General features: G+C 44.7%; 3 protein-coding genes across 3 annotated transcripts; 2 read left to right on the top strand and 1 right to left on the bottom strand.

Moving 5' to 3' along the window:
* Positions 1-2,216: 2,216 nt before the first annotated feature.
* tlr1 (toll-like receptor 1) lies at positions 2,217-5,426 on the top strand. The gene is made up of 2 exons (XM_083652284.1): positions 2,217-2,339; positions 2,993-5,426. The coding sequence occupies exon 2, from the start codon at positions 3,000-3,002 to the stop codon at positions 5,400-5,402; it is 2,403 nt and encodes an 800-aa protein (XP_083508410.1). The 5' UTR covers positions 2,217-2,339; positions 2,993-2,999; the 3' UTR covers positions 5,403-5,426.
* Positions 5,427-16,296, bottom strand: ints10 (integrator complex subunit 10). Its single transcript, XM_083652285.1, has 17 exons — positions 15,897-16,296; positions 15,723-15,790; positions 15,307-15,410; positions 15,014-15,153; positions 14,833-14,914; positions 14,574-14,714; positions 14,231-14,405; positions 13,696-13,865; positions 13,414-13,553; positions 12,991-13,144; positions 12,676-12,758; positions 12,214-12,369; positions 9,730-9,838; positions 9,520-9,599; positions 9,206-9,368; positions 8,902-8,995; positions 5,427-6,363 (listed from the first exon to the last, which is right to left on the bottom strand). The coding sequence occupies exons 1-17, from the start codon at positions 16,023-16,025 to the stop codon at positions 6,207-6,209; spliced, it is 2,145 nt and encodes a 714-aa protein (XP_083508411.1). The 5' UTR covers positions 16,026-16,296; the 3' UTR covers positions 5,427-6,206.
* Positions 16,297-16,693: 397 nt separating this feature from the next.
* Positions 16,694-19,957, top strand: LOC310790276 (mitochondrial nicotinamide adenine dinucleotide transporter SLC25A51-like). Its single transcript, XM_083651946.1, has 2 exons — positions 16,694-16,775; positions 17,977-19,957. The coding sequence occupies exon 2, from the start codon at positions 18,050-18,052 to the stop codon at positions 18,983-18,985; it is 936 nt and encodes a 311-aa protein (XP_083508072.1). The 5' UTR covers positions 16,694-16,775; positions 17,977-18,049; the 3' UTR covers positions 18,986-19,957.
* Positions 19,958-20,541: the final 584 nt, after the last annotated feature.

A 20,541-nucleotide genomic window follows, 5' to 3' on the forward strand; every position in this document is an offset into this window, starting at 1 on the left:
ACTGAAGAACAGTACCTTGTTTCAGAAATCCACTTGAAGAGGGGAGGGGGTCTCCGGCAGGGCAGCTGTTCTCTGTGGGATCAGGAGTGGACTTGTGAAAGGCGTGAGATCCATGGCGGTGGAAGGGAGACGAGAAACGAAGGATATGGAACAAGTGGAGGCGAGAAGTGGCGCAGTGTCCATCTGACCAGCGTCTAACCTGGTTAGACTTCCCTATCTCTCCCTTGGTGTTCCTGCGCTCCCACTCTGCCCCTCCCTGCCCCATATTGTTCACACATACAGAGGCTGACTCATAACTACACGTTTGTATTAGTCTATCAATGAGGACGCTCCATTGAATTGTTTTCATCTGGCAGTCCCCAGACTGGTAGACACCCCCCCCCCTCCGCCTTACTTTAAATCTAACACCATACGTCAAAAGATAAATTAATAAATAAATAGACTTTCCACACACACACACACACACACACACACACACACACACACACACACACACACACACACACACACACACACACACACACACACACACACACACAAAACATGCTGTTGATTGCTGCGGGAGGTTCTTTTGTCAATAATTAGCTTGTACTCTGATCTTAGTCCCACAACTAAGATGGAGCACACATTTGCTCCCTCTTCCAACACACACCTACACACACACACACACACACACACACACTGAATGATGACATGACTGACACACAGCCTGATGAAACGATACGTAGGAGTCCCATCAGAGCACACAAGGTTCGCCTTATGTGTGCGCACACTCACACGCACACACACACACACACACACGTGTGCACTCACGCACTCGCACACGCGCACGCGCACACACACACACACACACACACACACACACACACACACACACACACAGTTCTACCCCATGCATGTATCCTGTGCAGATCTTATTCTTTGCCTTCGTAAATGACATTTGATTAAAACCTCCCATTCAATCCTTCTGACCTTTTCCATCCAAAGCTCTCCTCCTCTGATGAAAAATGACACATCCTCAGCCTCAAATGTGGAACATGGTTTGAGCTGGAGGACAGACATTTCCAAAACTAAATCACATGTCCAACACATATCCAACACATTTATTGAATAAGAGGCAAGGAAAATACAATCTCTGTGGTCAAATGGGCAGATTGCGCAGAGCAGAGCATGCCCCCCAGTGTTATCCAGAGATTTGATCAAACCATGACAGGTGTGAACGGCCACACTAAGCTCATTTAATTCAGTTCCACGTGTACCATGAGTAACAGCCAGTGAGCCAAACAACCAGTGCTGGGACACTGAAGACGAGGACATTGCAGAGAAGCGTGTGTTTGTCTGTACAGAATGCTTGTCTTTGATCACGTCACCCCCTTGCATCACCGGGCTAGCTCAGGATACACTCAGCCTCAAGGCGTCAGTGAGTAGAGTGAGAAGTTGGGGACCGGAACAGTCATCCACCACATTCGACTGAGCTCAGCGTGGTCGCTAGAATACTGCAGAAAAGAGGCTCTAAAAACACTGCATTTTGATCAACAACCTGCTCAGTTTTATAGGAGCGGGTAATCGAACAACAGATAGCGTATTTAGCCATCGTGACAGAATGTCAGATGTGTAAATGAGATTATTTCTGTGATGAACGACACTATCATGAATGTACCAGTTGCACTGAAAGTGACCAAGACATGTATTCACCAAAAGGAAGGACATCATTCAAATGAAGCAAATAAAATCAAACCAAAATGATGATTAACTCACTCATATTTAAATCAAACAATACTCTATTTCCTCTTGAGGCAGTATGCCTATGTATGCCGCGTGGCTTTTTCTACTTGCCTTGGTTTTACAATGATTTTTCTTCAGCTCTGGCTGCTACCTGAGCAATACTTTATGTTTCCTTGGGAATGTAGTACTATCTTATGTGTTTTTTATGACATGTGTTATCTGTCCTTGTATGCGTAAATGTCTATTGTGGCGTCTGTTTTTCCTGGAGCATGTGACCAACCCAATTTCCCCTTTTGGGGATTAATAAAGTTCACCTAATAAAACTTTACTGGGCCAGTATTTCATTAAAGGGGAAGTGAAAAGGAGATGTACAGAAGCTACATGAGGGAAGAACCTGAGTGGTCTGAACGTTGCTTTCACTTCTGTAACTATTTCCTCTCAACACCATTTACTGTAACATCACCAGTAAGAATAAAAGAGGGAGAGGAACCGAAGCAGACGCGGCAACTGGAAAAGATTCCGCTCCGATGGACTACAGCACATCAAAGTAATTTAGAAATAAAAAGCAATATAAGCATTGTTTTGACTGGAAGCTCCATCGGCAATCAATACAGGTTAGTCCTATTTTGTATGTCCCTGAATATGTCATGCAGACGAGAATCTGCTTTAGGCAGTGAGATGTGACGGAAATATTAGATCAAGAGTATAATCAGGAAATACAGGGAAAAGAAAATTAAAGAAAAACATATGGGTTCACTTTCTATCTTTTTCTTTTTTTACTTAATGTGATACTTTTAATGCAATGCATTTTGCTTGTTCTTAAGATTAATTGTATCTTTTTATCTGGCTTATTGATGTAAAAGCAATTTGAGCTGCATGTTGGTGCTATACAAATAAATATATATTATTATTATTAGTAGTAGTAGTAGTAGTAGTAGTAGTAGCTGCACTTTGAATTGCATCTGTGTATGAAATGTGCTATACAAATAAACTTGCCATGCCTAGTGGTATTAGTACCGTATTATAGTTAGATATTTTTTTAAATATATTTTTTTGAACAAAATGTTGTATGTTTTGATGCATAAGTAAACAAAATGCATAACCTTTATAACATTCTTTAAACTTGTCACTAATGGAAGATGATCTATTTTCAAACAATAAGGAGATAGCAAAGATATTGAGAACTGGCAATGAAAATTTTTATTGGAATTAATCCGGCCAATAAAACAATATCTATACTTTTATCTCCTACTTACTTTTGTTCTAGTCAAGCGATGAGGCCTGTGACGGCTACTCTCTGTGCGGTGGCCATGTTGGTGGGACTTAGGCAGAGCACCTCTTCCTCGGCCATCATAGACGACTCCTCTAAAAACCTCTCCTCTGTCCCACGTGACCTGCCAGACAGTGTTGAGTTCTTAGACCTTTCATGTAACCACATACGGCAGCTACGCCGAGGGGACTTCAACAACACTCCTCACCTGCGGTTCCTCAACCTGTCGTGGAACACCTTGGAGGAGATCGATCCGGAGACGTTCCGTGGCACACCGCTCCTGGAGGACCTGGACCTGTCGCACAACCGGCTGCAGAATCTGCTGGATCAGCGGTATCTGGTCCACACAGAAAACCTCCTGGTGCTGAACTTGGCCTACAACATGTTCCTCACTATGACCCTGGGGAGTGAGTTTAGTTCCCTTGTAAGGCTTGAGAGGTTAGCACTTGGAGCAAAAAACATCAGTGTGGGTGATTTCAAGAATATTTCTGCGACAAGTCTACGCATACTGACCCTTTCTCTGGAGGATGACTTTACCTATGAAGAAGGCAGCCTGGATGATGTCCATGCTAGAAGGCTTCAGATGACCTTGAGCAAAAAACAAACAATGGACCATAGCCTGATCACTGATGCGCTGATGCACTTTGATGAAGTGGAGTTGATGGATTTGACAGCTGGCTACAGTAACCTATCTGCAGAGCTGAGTGAGAGAAAGGAAATGCGCACTTCACATGTCTATCTCACCCAAATATCAATCAAATGGCAAGAACTTACTCACTTTGTAAAGATGGTTCTACTCTCCTCCGTTACCCACCTGAGCTTCTCTGATGTGGCCCTGTTAGAGCTACCTATTACAGACACTGATGTGAGGAGGACATCTAACCTGAAGTCCTTCACAGGCAGAAGGGTCCGGGTGACGTCTTTCTTTTTTTCACAGGAGTGTGTATACAACTTTTTTATCAACTTACCAGTGGAGAGCTTGGCAATCTTGGAGACGTCTATCATACACATGACATGCCCAAATTACCACAGTCCTATTAGGCAGCTGGACTTTTCCGATTGTGCACTTTCTGATTCCCTCTTCTCTAGAACGGAACATGAGAAGACCCTGGAGTGTGAGACTCTACGCAACGTGACACACTTGATTCTGAGAGGTAACAACCTCAAGAGCCTTCAGTTGCTGAGCACCCGTGTACAATATATGAGCTCCCTTCAACATCTGGACCTCAGCCTCAACTCTCTGACTTATGACAGTGTGCTGGAATGTGTCTGGCCACCCAATATCACCAATATGAATCTGTCCTCTAACAGTCTGACAGACTCAATTTTTAAATGTCTGCCGAAAAAAATAAAGATACTAGACCTTGAGAACAACCAGGTTTCTGTGGTACCGTCATCCATCTTGAAAATGGACTACCTTTTGCAGCTGGATCTAAGTGCGAACCGGCTGAGGGACTTACCATCGTGTGACCGTTTCCCTGTACTGAATATACTTCTCCTCAGGGCAAACTCTGTCCATGCCCCATCCCTGAGCAACCTGAACAGCTGCCCTCAACTGAAGATCCTGGATGTCAGCCACAACCCCTTCACCTGCACCTGTGCTCTAAGGGCTTTCACGAGTCTTGCCATCAGGTCTGAGCAGAAGGGTCACAAAGGGATCCAACTGCTGAGCTGGCCAAGGGCCTATTACTGCAGCTACCCAGAGGCCTTTAGGGACTCCGCCTTGAAAGACATCCAGATCCCAGAGATCTCCTGCAATGTTGGCCTTCTAGCTGCCACTATCTTAGGCCCAGCGGTGGTACTGATCATTGCAGTGGTGACCATGTGCCACCGTTTGGATGTCCCATGGTACATGGGCATGATCTGGCAGTGGACTAGAGCCAAACACCGTGCCAGAACCCAGCAACTGCGGCCTGAAGAACTGGTCGGAGTGGAGTTTCATGCTTTTGTATCCTACAGCCAGCATGATGCTGAATGGGTGCAGAATTCCCTCCTCCCCAACCTTGAGGGTCCTGCAGGTGGGCTCCACATCTGCCATCACGAGAAGAACTTTGTGCCAGGAAAGACAATTATTGAGAACATCATCCGCTCTGTGGAGAAGAGCCGCCGCTGTGTGTTTGTGCTCTCTGCACACTTCGTCAAGAGTGAGTGGTGCCACTATGAGCTATACTTTGCCAGCCACCACCGCCTGTCCCGGGGCACCGACAGCGTTGTCCTGGTGCTGCTGGAGCCTCTGCCTCAATACCTGGTCCCCTCCAAGTACTTCCAGCTGAAGGCCATGATGAGCAGGCACACCTACTTGGAGTGGCCCCAGGACAAGGCCAAGCACAGGCTCTTCTGGGCTAACCTCAGAGCTGCCCTACAGGGAGACCTGCCCGATGCACCAGTCAGAGAACTGGAGGAGTGACTGTGGCAGGGAGACCAGCAAGAGAGGCAGGGCAGAGGGAGCAGGATAGAGAATGGGACAGAGTGGGTAGGGGGAACAGGATACGCGTGAGACATTGGGGTGCTCAGGGAAGACTGAGCCGAAATGAAGGGTGTCGATTTTCTAGTCGACTTCCTTCATACCTGGTCATCATAACCCCTTGAAAAGGAACACACGGAAAAGGAAACATGTGAGTGAGATCATCTACATTGCGAGATTAGCATTAATCAGACAATGCAAATCAATGTCTTAAACCAGTCACTGGCCATTTAATGTAAGAATTCATTGAACCAACCATTTGATCAAAGTCTGTAACAAAAACAATAAACCAAAGAATATCAAAAATGTGTTTGTGTTTCTTTCCCGTGATCTCAGAATGTCCTGAGATGTTGTGGTGAAGCATAAATCATTTACTAAATGACTACCGTAAATGAAAACTACACACAAACTATGAACATGGTCAAAACGTACATGATTATTATTCAAAAATGTACATGATTATTATTCAGAGAATGTGTTCTCTCTCCAGCTGCCTGAAGGCAGAGATCCACCTTTAAGGCAAGGAGGATGGAACAGGTATATTCTTTACATAAGAGCTTCTTCATAAGAGTCCACTGAAGATGAACGTAGATCTAGAAAATGTGTGTCTTATCTTGGTCTCTGAGGCTGTTCAGGGAGAGCTGTTGGGGTCAAGCAGTGTATGACAACCGAGTGAGCAGCACTGCCCCAGACACATTGTGCCTGGAGTATCAGCTTTAAAAGTGTTCAAAAGTCACGAGCCAGGTGTCAAGGTAGAGACTGGATGATGAGGATCTTCTCGTTGATGCAGAAATGATGGAGGACTTGTAGGAGGTTCTCTCCGCAGCGCGACACCTGTCTCTCCATGGCCAGACGGAAATCCTCCTTCACTCCTTTGGTGATTCCTCGAGTCACCGTGTGGTGTCTGCAGGAGTGAAGGGATAAACAAACAGCACATAAAGTAAATAGAACTGTTAGTAATGTAAGCTCTTTTGTCAATAAGCATATCTTGTAAATGTAGTTTAGAGGCAGAGACATATGTAATAGTAGTGTAATAGCTGAGAAAGACACAAAACATGAAATACAAAAACACTAATTTATATTTAAAAGAATATATATACAAAATTCATGGAAAGAACCTGTTACTGTTACTTTTTGATCACATAGCCGAAATTAACCATTCAAGATCTGGACAATCATTCAAAAATCAAAACCACATGAAACATGTCCACAAATGAAATGAGAACAAGTGTTATGAAAAGGCAAAAAACTAAACTGACTGTATAACAAGAGCGACAGCATCTCCAAATAACAACAACAACAACAACAACAAACAACAGTGATGGCCACAGAAAAAGGAGCAATGGCTCAAATAAACAAACGCCAACAGGAAATCAAAGAACGACTAACTCTCAATGTAAAATGACACAGTCCCAAATCAAAATTGGGGAGATGACAAGCCTTGAGGTTGGGAATGAAACAGGAGTGGTGTGCGAGGGGGGAAGGGGGGCTGTGGGAGGAGGGACCTGGGGTACCTGTCCATCGTCTGCACCCCTTGGAGCAGAAGGGTATTTAACTCCACCCCCAGGGCGGGGCTATGGTTCCTGAGGGACAGCAACATTCAACAACTCCGTCAGTGAGGGTGCATTCAAGTGTCTTAACTTCTACAACAATGACAGGAAGAGCTTGATGCTGGCAGCTGTTTTACCATAAACCCCTTTCTCTTCCTCAATGCCTGCTCCCATAACAGCATTTTCAAATCGGAAGTTAACTTTCCCCCACAGGCCATGTCTACCTAGATCATCAAGCAATACCACAATTCTCTATAAAACACACCAGCAGAACGGGAGTGTACAGAGTCACAATGCCAACTGAGGCCCCGTTTATACGGAGAGAGAGAGAGAACGGTTTCTAAAACAGCAAACTTTTGTTGCGGTTTGGCCTTTCGATCCGCGTTGTGATAACGATCCTCGTTCAGATGGATCCGGAAAAGTGATTGAAAATGCTGTAGTATGCATGCCAGGCCAGTTAGGTGGCGGTGTATCTTTGCAACTCAACACCACAGAATAACACCACACGCCTGCGTACAACTGCTGCCTTCCTCGAGGTTACATGTTAACAAATAACTGACAGTTTGTATGAACTAGGGCTGCTGCCCCCTAATAGTCTGTCTATAGAGAGCCCCAGGGATGACGTATTTTTGTAGTCGGAACGCGGAAGTCCCGGACTTCCTGGTTCTTCACTGTTTCTGTCTATGGGATTTTTGAATGGGTTTTTGCCACAATGCTTCAAATAAGGTCTCTGGGCAAGCAAGCTTAATCAAACGCGAACCTGTGTTCAGCGAGATAATCTTCACACATGAGGACCACTTTCATGAGTTTTGAAGCGTAAATGCGAGCCCTAGAAGTAAAAAGCTCGAGCTAAGCTAATCCAGAACTACACACAGTGTCGCATAGGCTTCCCTGTCACGTCACCACTCAACCTGGACTGTTGTTGATGTGTGCACTGCTGTGCACTGATTACCCCGGGCTGAACCAGGTGAGGGAAAGAGAATTTCCGTGTTTGTCCTTTGAAGTGATGACGTTATTGACGTATAACATCCCCGTCGACTCAACAGTGTACTCTCATTTAGCCGTTTGCTAGCTAGCCGCCCTTTTAACGGCACGTAAAAGCTTAAAAACTCATAAAAGTGGTCCTCATGTGTGAAGATGATCCTACTGAACACTGGTTCGCATTTGATTAAGCTTGCGTTGCCCAAAGACCTTATTAGAAGCATCGCGCCAAAAACCCATTCAAAAATCCCATAGACGAAAACAGTGAAGAACCAGGAAGTGTTAGCATCGATGTTTTCCGGACTCGTTTCTGGGGCTCTCTATTAGAAGAGCCTTCAACCTAGTTTTTGTTGGTCAGTCGTGAGGGGGATCCATTCGGGAGCTGCCCCTTCTAAGTTATTCGATCGGGACTGCCTATTGCCTGGCCAAATACGCACATGGCTACTTAATTATGCATGTTATCAGGGACTTTCCGGACCAACTGAGAAGCTGGCTGTCGTCTTGGTAGGATATTTAGTATGCTGTTACAAGTTCTAATGTCATGATAGTTTGTAGAATGTCAATGCAATTCACTTGTACCATTAAGGCTATATTGATAGGCTAGTTGAATGCCCTTTGCTTTCATTGCTTTATTCTCCTATTGTCTTTCATTGTCTTCCATGTGTGAAGTGGGGCCGTGTCGTCAGTTTTCACAAGAATTGTGTATTCTATTGCTAGTTTACACGGTGATGCTAAGGCTTGCATTTTAAAAAGGTTCCACTGTGGAACCTAGGTTTCAAAAGTTTGCATTTTCAGGTCCCTATAACACCGTTGTCATGTAATCGGAAGGCCAAAACGCAACAAAAGTTTGCTGTTTTATTCAGAAATCGTCTAAACAGGCCCTCAACAGGTGTGAAATGGGAGGTGCTTACTTGATTAGCATTCCCTGATTGGGTAGCAGCTCCAGCTGGATCCTTCCTCCTTCAGTAGTACGCAGGTAGGCAAACTCCTCCAGCATGTCAATGTCTGGAGGAAATTATGAGCTTATGGAAACTAATAAATGCCCAAGACAAGAGACAAAGACAATAAATGGTTCTGCAATCTGTCTATATATTTTGTTTAATCATTCTGACCAGGGGCTATTCTAGTTTTGTGAATAAAGTCCAAACTATAGCTATGCACACACATACACAGACACAGATCTAGGACATTTTGATGGCAGGTATGGAAGGATACTTGTGACGTAGTTGAAGAAATTCTCATACTGAAAGCTTCCCTGCTGACAGATCTTATCTATTGCCTTTAGAAACAGCATCTCGCCCTGTGGCCAGTCCTGCTGCAGCAGCACCACCACATGGCCAAGCGACAGGTCGTCACGATTGTCTGTGAAGGCACGCAGCTGATTGGCCAAAACAAAGGAGAAAGTGGGTTAAGCAGGTTTTACGTCTCATCAACCTAAAAATCCATCAGTGCATAATAGTAATAACTGCCTGTTTTGGATCCTCCCAACCACTAAACTTAATTCAGTCATAATTCAATTGTTCGTTTACCTTGAAGGAGGCCAGCATCAGCTGTAGACAGAAGGGCAAGATGGCTTTGCTTGTGCAGGGAACCAATCTTAGGTCATTCCCTAGCAGTGACAAAACAAGAGGCACTTGAACAATAAAAAACTAATTCACACAAGGGTATATGTGGTGGAAATCTCACGTGTCATAAGCTGCATATCAGTCAGAATCTGTGTGAAAGCAGGATGTGCTCACCTCTCCTTACTCTGCTCTTGACTTTCCCCTGCTCCTCTGGAGTCTTTATTTGTTCCTGGATTGGGGGAACCAGCCCACCGACTACATCAAGCAGCTTCTCACAGGCCATCTGATGAACACATACAACACATATCACATGTGGAAACAACAGAACATGACTTCACTTCACTTTCAAACATATGTTCATGGAGTGGACACAATGTGATAGATTTATGAACACATTGATGCACCAATACATGTTCTGAAGTGTAATAGTGGCCATATTCCAGTGAGTCCACTTGGGCAGGTTTTTAGATCATTAATTTGTTGTTGTCAAATAATGCTATGTTCAAAATTGGGTATAAATAGGTGAAAATTTGAAGTACCGGTAAGCCTTAGAGCAAAAAATAATGGCTGACTTCTTTGATGGTCAAACTGACAAATTTGTAGAGCAAGACAGCTGTATTCTACATACCAAATCTCTATTAAGGCCCATACTGTATTAAATACAGTATACGAGTTGCAGCCTTTTAAAACTATATAACGCCCCCCTCAGGGCAGTTGGTGTAATGAATGATGAATCAATGTAATTTTTGTGTCACAGCTCCACAGAGCATTATTTGTTCTTGAACGGAAGTCAGGATGTGTGACACAAGTATATAGACACAACAAGGACAATCCCACTCAGCAGTGGGATTTAATTAACAAGACTGTCAATCACAGATGAAGGATGAATTCTGGAGCACAGGACCAATTTAAGCAACTTCTTGTGGTGCGAACAGACTGACGTTTGGACACAGCAGTAGTGTCTTCCTCAGAGTCAACAGACTGACGTTTGGACACAGCAGTAGTGTCTTCCTCAGAGTCAACAGACTGATGTTTGGACACAGCAGTAGTGTCTTCCTCAGAGTCAACAGACTGACGTTTGGACACCGCAGTAGTGTCTTCCTCAGAGTCGACACAGCAGTAGTGTCTTCCTCAGAGTCAACAGACTGACGTTTGGACACAGCAGTAGTGTCTTCCTCAGAGTCAACAGACTGATGTTTGGACACAGCAGTAGTGTCTTCCTCAGAGTCAACAGACTGATGTTTGGACACAGCAGTAGTGTCTTCCTCAGAGTCAACAGACTGACGTTTGGACACCGCAGTAGTGTCTTCCTCAGAGTCGACAACTCGACACAGCAGTAGTGTCTTAGAGTCGACACAGCAGTAGTGTCTTCCTTAGAGTCAAGCCAAACGTCAGGCTGTCTGCACCACAATACATTGCTTAAATTGACCGTGTGCTCCAGAGTTCATCCTTCATTCTGTGATCACTCAGTCACTGTTCAGAGAGGCACTGGTTTAGTGGTTTTGCAAGGTCCGTCAGCTGAAGCATGGATATTCCCTCTGTGTACGTACTGTAAATCACAGTTTCCAACAAGATTCAATGTGAACTACAACGGTATAACTCAAAACAATATACTGTATGTAAATGTATAAAAACTATATACCATTGGAAAAGATAATAGATGGGTAGAGAAGTATGTAGCCTATGTTTGCTTGTACGTACCTACTTCTTGTGTGAGTGTGTATGTGCGTGTATATGTGTGTGTGTGTGTGTGTGTGTGTGCGTTAGGGCTGTTGAAACGAATTTTGATATTCGAATATTATTCGAATTTAATAATTATGAACGAAATTCGATTATTATTATTTTTTTAAAACGAATATATTTTTTTTTTCTTTTTTTTTAGAACACTAGAACAGTGACAAGTTCTGACAACATACTTGAAGAAAAGAGTGTTAACTGAAGTTGACTGTTGAAGCTGCTATACTGATGTAAACCTACCTGTAGCTCTTAAAATGTATGTTCATTCATTGTTAACTGAAGTTGACTGTTGAAGCTGCTATACTGAATGTAAACCTGTAGCTCTTAAGTGCAATACGTGACTGATTTTTTTTTGTTCATGGCTCATTGTTGTTTTGGCAAAGTTTACTTATTTGTTTATTGATAAGGAGCTCAAACAAAGGCTGTGTCTTTTTTTATTATCAATTATTTTATTTTAGCATTTCAGACAGCACCAATACATCACTGATGAATATTAACTAAGCTCTGGTTATCTGACCTATTTTCTAATGCAATGAATGTACGGTATGTACATTGTACAAGGAACATGTTTTCTTAAATAAACATCATTGCTGGACTATTTGTGATAAGCCTAATATTATTTTGAATATTCATCCACCATTCACTTTTCCATCTACATTTGGTAAAATGCTTAGAAAAAGTTTTACTTGGTCAAACCCAAAGATTCAGCTATATTTAGAATCAGAACATAACATAAGAGAAGACAACAATTCACTCAGACCAATTTTTTTTTTTTTTTTTTTTTTTTTTCAATTAAAAATTAATTAAAATATTCGAATATAATTCGAATATTAAAATGTATAAAGCACTGAAATTCGAATTTGATTATAGAGGGAGATTGACAGCCCTAGTGTGCGTGCGTGCGCGTGCGTGTGTTCATACCCTGTACTCTCCCAGTGCGTAGTGGCAGGAGGCCTGCTGTATCAGGACCCTGTGCTGCTCCAGGCTGCTCTGCCCTGAAGGACTCTGCTGCCCAGGCTGAGGCTGCTGCACTGCAGCCATCTGGTGCAGACTGGAGAGGGCCTTACGGTACTGTCCCTGGACAGACAGACAGACAGACAGACAGACAGTCAACTCCACAGGTACATGGATACATTTTCATATAAACATATTTTCATATGATGTGAATCCATTTATCTTAATACTTCCACTGGTTTCTATATCATGTTATTTGTTGCTGCTGCAAATTTCTTCACATGCATCATTAAAATGTAACCTAATATAAATGGATGAAATGTGTTGAGCCTGAAGGTAGCACAATATGAGCACTAGTAAAGAGCATAGGTGAAGTTGCAGCTGGTGTCTTGCCACAAAAAGAAAAAACAAAACATTACTATTCCTTACCTGGTATATGATCATATCAGAGAGGAATATTCTGAACCACAGCCAGCTGTCTGTCTTCCATGAAGCACTGATCTTCTTAAACTCTGGAAGGAGTGTTCAAATACAAAGTTGGAAAAGCATAGACATGATAAAAAGAATGTCTAAGAGAAAGAAAGAAAAAAACATTGTTAAATATTTTCCTTAACCCCTCATCATAGAGAAGTAATGAGTAAGCTTACAAAGGGAAAATGTAAGGCAAGTTGAATGCATCCTTCAGGAACTGCCATGGAGTGAATGGAGTCCATCTGACACATGGGAACAGAGGAGGGGGCTTACCGCTCTCCAGGCCGTCGTGGGAGTGAAGGAGGTCCCAGCTCTCTCTTGCTGTGCGGAAGCTCTCCAGAGTCTCTGACCAGCCGGGCATCTCCATCTTGTTCACCAAAATGTGTCGACCACGGCCCTTCCCCAACCCTTCTTCATCATCTGAGCTCTGTGGCGACACACACACACACACACACACACACACACACACACACACACACACACACACACACACACACACACACACACACACACACACACACACACACACACACACACACACACACACACACACACACACACACACACACACACACACACACACACACACACACACACACACACACACACAGTAAATCCAAACCATCTATTTGTAGGATGGACAGGCAAACATACATGCTTGTACACACACATTCTTGTGCATTCAAAACCACTCACCATCGTCTTCTCTCTCCCATCTGCCAGTTTGCGTTTCTTATGGGCATGTTTCACTGCCCCTCGGTCCATCTCCATGTCATTATACACCGAGCTCAAATCCTCCAGAAGGATCCACGGCCCCGAACTCAACGCATTCACACCTGCCAAACATCAGCACATGCTTTGACCAACACATTTCACAGAAGATGCTACACAGTTACACGGCACTTGTGTCTTGCGAAATATAGATCCTGCTTGACTTGAGTGAACATGCAAATATGGAAACTACAGGTAGAGTCTGACCCTGGAAGAGTGTGGGCTGTACGGCGGAGACGTAGAGAAAGGCACTGCGAAACAGGACCAGCGCAGCACAGATGACCACCTGGCTGCAGTAGCGAGACCTGCTGTCTCCTTCCAGACCGGGCAGGTAGCGATACAACTCCTTCACCCTCTGCAGCATGTCAACGTAACTCCTAGCACACGATGTGCGCACGCACGCACGCACGCAAACACACACACACACACACACACACACGAGAGACGAGAGAGAGAGAATGACAAATAACCTTGTAAATAACCAGCAGATTCTTGTAGCCGCCCTGACTTCATGACATTTCATATTATTTTAAAGCAGGGGGGCCACCACTGCTAAATGTATATAGCAGAAACCCGGAGGCCTGTTTATGTAGCTCCAAAGCAGGTTAAGTCATCACTACACAAATTACACATGCGGGGCTAAAGTACGACTCTAAACAAATTGTAATGACTTTCCTGTGTTGTTTCCAAAAGTCACCCGAATACAAAACAACAGTGAAGAACAGGCAGACAGCTCAGGTACCTCTGTCCCTTGTCTGCCTGCCACTCGCAGCGCGCCCCCACCACAGCCAGGATGTCCAGAAGCCTCTCCCAAGGTTCGGCCACCACTGACGACTTCTCTGACAGCCCGTCTATCACATAGCGCTGGGAGCCACGAGACACAGTGGGAGACTTCAGACCCCCGGCTTCCTGAGAGCCTGAAAGGACCAGAGGAACAGAGGAGTTGTTAGTTATTAGTTGTCAGCCATGGAGAACAATCCAGATACGGAGATAAAGCCAATATTAGGAGCAGAAACCTGAGATGAAATGTAGCCCACTTAATGAGGGAAAGCAAGAACGATGTCAACTGCTTGAGAATGCTTTACCCTGTATCTGCCCGTCAGGTGAGGGCCCGCGGGTGACGTAGCCAATGTAGAATTCAGACGCTTTCAGCATGTATTTCTGCAGCAGGCTGGCCGGCAAGCGCATGTCCACATTGTTTATGATCAAAGGAAGGACATCACACACTACAGTATGTAGAAATAGTAAAGCAAAGTTAGCATGTGAAAAGTTACAGCAATTAACATTTGCTTTATGCACCTGAATGAAAAGCAACAGATGTCTTCATGTAAGTATTTCACTGACCGAAAAGTTTCCTGAAGCAGTTGACAGGAGTCTCCAAGTTTTCTGATGCCTCCGCTTCCAACAGTGTCTCCCCAAGATTGACCTGAACATAAAGACGTGCGTTACCCAGTGACCTTTTCCATGCTATTTATTTACGCTAGATTTAAATGTCAAACACGAGCGCTGCGGTATTGGTGCATACCCCGTGTTGGACCACAGACTCTGGGAAGCGCTTCAGCAGGAGCAGGAGCATCTCAGCCTTCTCCAGAGTGTTGAAACACTGTTCTGTGGCCTTCAGCAGCATCTCACACTGCACACGGCCAGGCAGCGTCTCAAATAGCCCTGCAGGAGACAAACAGGTACACGTACGTACACACACACACACACACACACACACACACACACACACACACTTCAGACTTCTAACGCAAACGCTGCTCCTCTTCGACCGCATTGTGGACACATATATTTGACACACGACTTGACTTCCCTTACCTCGTAGGAACTGTGCATGTTTGTCCTGACAATCACTGCGTAGGGCAGCCGTGATGACACTGATCTCCCGCCAAACAATGGGCTGCTCTGGAAAGTTTATAAACCTGAGAGACGAAGAACATGTTGCCAACTGTTACTTGGCTTAGCTCCTTTAAAGATGTTGACACATTTCACTTCACATGACATGACTTAACGTTACCGATATGGCTCGTATGCAAGATCACATGCTAAATAATAAATTTGACAGTTTTTAAATAAAATGTGCGTGTTATCATCAGTTTTTAGACAGCAGAATTGTGTTTCACGATATCCCCAAAAACGGTGATGCTTCCACTTGAAAGATGCTAAACGATAATATTGAATTGTCACCCAGCCCTAGTCGTACCCATCAAACCTGTAATGACACTTTTACTCACATGTCATACAGCAGTCCGCCTGCCGATGCTGTCCTTTCTGCATCCCGCTCTATGATGTACATTTCATACTGCAAAGACAAGTCAACAAGGTCATTCAACCTGACCTGGGACACATACTTTACATGCAGTTACAGCCGTATCATCACTGAGTGAGCAGGTAGAAGCTTTTGTCACCTGTATGTTGAAGTCTGCAGGATAGAGGGTTCGGGCGGTGATCAGCCAGGCTTTGGCTGCACAAGGGTCATCAGAGACAAGCTCCCGAGCTCTCTTCACCAGGAACTCGCAGTCTTTTTGCGCTGACATTTCAACCGCTTATTCTCGAATACTGACAGCACACGTAGCGAAAGCACATGTAACGTTAGTAGTTTAATGCATAACGTTACAGTTGTCTTCCATGTAACGTTAGGCTACCTCAAATCGCCGTTACCCGGGATTTAAAGTGCAAGCTTTAAGCTAACGCGAGCTGTTCTGCATTTAGGGCAACTGTTAGTAAATCTATAATATAACTTTAGACAGACATATGTGATTGAATTACTCAACAGACCATGCTCTATCGTCCGGTGATCGCATACAAACGAAGAAAATGAAGAAAAGTAAACAAAAAAGTGAGAAATTGTAGACAGTCAAAGCTAGCTAGCGGCGATTATGATGACATCATGATGCAGTCGCAGACCTCTGACGTCGCCTCCTGTTTCTCTTCTTCGACACAACACTGCCATCTAGCGCACAGGACAGGACAGACACGTACCACAGCACTGTCGCCTGTTCTGGCTGGCTGCTACCAATGTGGCACAAACAATGTTCGTAGATACCACCTAAGATTGCCTACCAAAACTACCCAACTTGAGATAAGAAATGTCACAACAAAGGTCAAAGCAGCTCACCAAAGAAAGCACAAACCCTACCCTTACAGATCTGCTGAAGCGCGCATGCGCCAAAGATGCATCGCTGTCACTTGCTGTCAGGGAATCCAGGGAATCCCTGTCCAGCCCAGTCATACAGCCGCCCCAACACACACGTTCTTTGTAGCTAGAGGACAACCACGGGCACACGGCAAGTACATGCTGATTTATGAGAGAATTGGCTTGCCCTAAAATATCAAATGCTCCTTTGCCTCTTGACATTTAGTCAATCAACAAACGCTTGTCCGATTTGACTCTGCCGCTGACATGCTAGCTGCCTTTAGCATTCCAGACAGGTATTTTGCTATAGCTGACATGCTAGCAGCATTTAGCATTCAAGACAGGTATTTTGCTATAGCCTGCAGACAACCCGAGCTTGTTCGCGACGCGTGTCACGACTACGCCTAACATAACGTTGCACTTTCCCCTTTCTACTAACAGTAATGCAATAATGCTAACGTTAAGTCTCTAGCACAGCTAAGCTATCAAGGGAATATAGCGAGACCGTTAACGTAAAGTTTAGCTAACCGACACTAGCTCAACATGCTAGCTTTAGCTAGCTAAACAGTGGCTAAACTGTCCTTGCACGGATACAACCTTTTATGGTTATTTAGGCTTATATGTATTTATCAACCTAGTGCCAGTATGTTAGAACACAGTCATTACATGGTTAGAGTTTCAAACTAGCTACCATTGAAGTAAGTTACATAACATAAGAGGGCGTAGCCAAATAACGTTAATAGTAAGGATTTGTGTGGCAATATCTGGGGACACAATGTGACCTCTAATGACCCCGCAGTTTTCCACTGCCATCTACTCTGTCTATATTTAGACGACTCCAGCTTTGCTGTATGCGTTAAGAGTGTTTACCTAGGCTTTATTTTTTGTGAAGTCTTGGTTTTCTCAGGTCATGCTGTCACTTTGTTGTGCCCCTTGTTCATGGTAATGTGTTATTAGCTGGTAGATATACGAAAACTACATTCAACATTTATTCTGGTGCTGTCTTCACACATTGCCTGAGTTGATGGATGTCAGTAGTAACCATTATGAGTAGGCTGTTGGGGCTAGCAGAGCAGTTAAAGGCAGGTCGCTAAGATGGCACAGCTCAACCTGCTACTGGCAAAGTACAGAGCAAAGACTTACACAAGTTTTACAACGTAGGCTATTTAATCCTGCGTCTTGTTCATCGGAAGCTCTGTGCTTTAATGGTTACAGTTTGTGCCATATCGATGGTATAGTCTAGAGATCCTGATCGTAAAATTGTCATCACTGATGTAAAAAAAAAAATCACAAGAAGATGTTGAATAATTTAACCAAGTATTTCTCATATTTGCTCTCTTCCTCTCCCACAGGCTGAAGGTTGTGCTGAACAGTGTGATTTCGATGTGATGCTGGAGGTGTAGGCTGTGGTGCGGCGAGCTTCCCATGGCTGTTACCACCATGGACCCAGAGCCAGCCCGGACACCTCAGCCCCAGGCCTCTCTAAGTAAAGGGGGCAGCTCCCTGCTGCCTGGTGGGGGTCTGGGCGCCTGGCTGGGGCCTCAAGGGAAGCACTATGCCTGCGGCTCCATTGCAGCATTCACCAACATTTTGATCACCTTCCCCATCCAAAAGGTGCTCTTCCGCCAGCAGCTGCATGGCGTGCTCGCCACGGAGGCGGTGCGGCAACTCCAAAGGGACGGGCTGAGGAACCTTTACCGTGGCCTGCTGCCCCCGCTGCTCCAAAAGAGCACTACGGTTGCAATCATGTTCGGCCTGTACGAGGACTTCTCCAGGGTCTTATTGGACCAGGTCGGCGACAGCGGAATACCGGAGCTGGCCACACGGAGCTTTGCTGCGGCATTGGCAGGAACCGCAGAGGCCATCCTGACGCCATTTGAGCGTGTGCAAACTCTCCTGCAAGACCACCGGCACCACGGCCGCTTCAACAACACAGCCCACACCTTCCGGACACTTCTGACTGAGTACGGGGTCAGAGAGTGCTACCGCGGCCTAGTGCCCGTGCTGCTCCGCAACGGCCCCAGCAACGTGCTCTTCTTTGGGCTCCGCGGGCCCATCAAGGAGCAGCTCCCGCAAGCCACCAGCTGGGCAGGTCACATGGCCAATGACTTTGTGTGCGGGGGGGTGTTGGGGGCGGCTCTCGGCATCATGTTCTATCCGTTAAACGTGGTGAAGTCGCGGGCACAGTCGCAGGTCGGCGGAGCCTTCCGGCCTTGCGGGGAGGTGCTGCTAACAGTGTGGAGAGAGAGGGGCGGCAGCATTGCCATGCTCTTCCGAGGGGCGCACCTCAACTACCACCGCTCGCTCCTCTCCTGGGGCATCATCAACGCCACCTATGAGCTGCTGCTCAAGGTGATATGAGGGAAGGGAGATGGAGAAATAGAAGTCTAGAGAGGGAGAGAAAGTGTTGAAAGGGAAAACATCTGTGTGGAGTGAGTGGAGGGCCAGTTTGTGGAGAAGATATGGATGCGTGACGTCGATGCACTTGCCATCTAGCACCTGGGGGCGTTGGGGTTTCCATGACAGAGACAGGAGTGAAGTTACACTACTGACAGGGGCCAACAGTCAGTGTGAGATAACTGCTGCCATTGTGACTATTTGCTGTTGTCAAAGTATTGAAACAAAACACACACTTAAGCCTATACAAAATCTGTGCCAGGGTCCAAATGAAATGCCATTTTTTTCCTTTCTTTTTTCAAGCTGTAACGTACAAGAATTTTGGGAGCAAACTGTAATCGAACAATTTTGTCCAGAGTCTCAAGCAAAGGTTACTTGCCTGGATGAACTGTTTTGTAGGAACCTGTTTCAGTGTATGTGCTGTGTGCTGTGGTACTTTGTAGACTGTCCATGTTTTTTGTTTTACCAAGAGCACTTTGTCTATAAAGCCGTAGTCCCACCATTTAATTGAATCAGTTCAGTACATTTATCTGTTCAAATGAACGGTGGTTTACTGATTGTTGGCCATTTTATTTCTCGTTATACTCCATAAGTAAGCTTACATGTAGGTGGAATCTGAAGGCTAATACTTGAGATATTGTTGATATGACTATCAGTATACATACAGTATATTTGGAAGTGTTGGTGGACATGGACAGGCTATTTAAAAAAAAATCTCCGGTCACACATGATTAATCTATTCCAATCAAACCAAATATTGAAATGATTTGTCAAAAGGTATTTGTCTTGGTTTAATTTCTGAAGTTTGATTTTTGACAAGTGCCCATTGTTGTAATTAAAACATACAGTTATGCAACACCCAGATCTGGTCTCTTCATAGTGTATATTGGACACGCAGGAGACAAACCATATTTCATTCATTATATTATGGCGTCTAGTGCGACAAATAATAGCCTACACACATCCTGCACTTTATTATAGTCATAACAAATAAATCTATACACACTAAATGCATTTGTTCCTTACTTGGACCCTTAAAAGAAAAAGTGGCCAAATGTTTTGTTTGTTCCTCTCTTGCTTAAGTCGCACCATACTTCCTATTTCTTAACATCTCCAACCTTTCACACTTGCTCCTCTCTGCCCATAACCTCTGCTGACACAATGGACTCAGATTACAAGCCTGAGTAGAGACGGCCGCCATGCAGTGGCGCTCTGAGGGAAGGCATGCTGCTTGGACACTGAGACAGTGTGGTGACTAGTGCAGACAACTGAATGTTGATGGTAGAGAGAGAGAGAAAATGGAGGGTTAGGGGGTAATGTTCAGTGGCGTAAAAAGCTCAAGCTGCCATATAAATGGACCACTTGGCCTATTTCTTCTAGCCTGACTCCACCAGACGGGGGCGGCATTGTTCCACAAATTCACAATCGTAAACAGAATGTGAAGCAAACTCATCAATCTGGCAGCGTCAGGTTATATTTCTTCAGGGTCTCTGTCCAAAATTCAGTGTCTTTGATGGTCT

Source organism: Poromitra crassiceps, assembly GCF_964638095.1.
Source record: "Poromitra crassiceps genome assembly, chromosome: 15".
In the NCBI taxonomy this organism is placed as follows: domain Eukaryota; kingdom Metazoa; phylum Chordata; class Actinopteri; order Beryciformes; family Melamphaidae; genus Poromitra; species Poromitra crassiceps.

Excerpts from the sequence above, each read along its gene's own strand:
- ints10 (XM_083652285.1), bottom strand. The coding sequence starts at position 16,025 with ATGTCAGCGCAAAAAGACTGCGAGTTCCTGGTGAAGAGAGCTCGGGAG. Across the intron at positions 14,715-14,832 it reads CTGCTTCAGGAAACTTTTCG|TGTGTGATGTCCTTCCTTTG; the intron begins GTCAGTGAAATA and ends TACATACTGTAG. Across the intron at positions 13,554-13,695 it reads ACAGCCCACACTCTTCCAGG|GTGTGAATGCGTTGAGTTCG; the intron begins GTCAGACTCTAC and ends GATGTTTGGCAG.
- tlr1 (XM_083652284.1), top strand. The coding sequence starts at position 3,000 with ATGAGGCCTGTGACGGCTACTCTCTGTGCGGTGGCCATGTTGGTGGGA.
- LOC310790276 (XM_083651946.1), top strand. The coding sequence starts at position 18,050 with ATGGCTGTTACCACCATGGACCCAGAGCCAGCCCGGACACCTCAGCCC.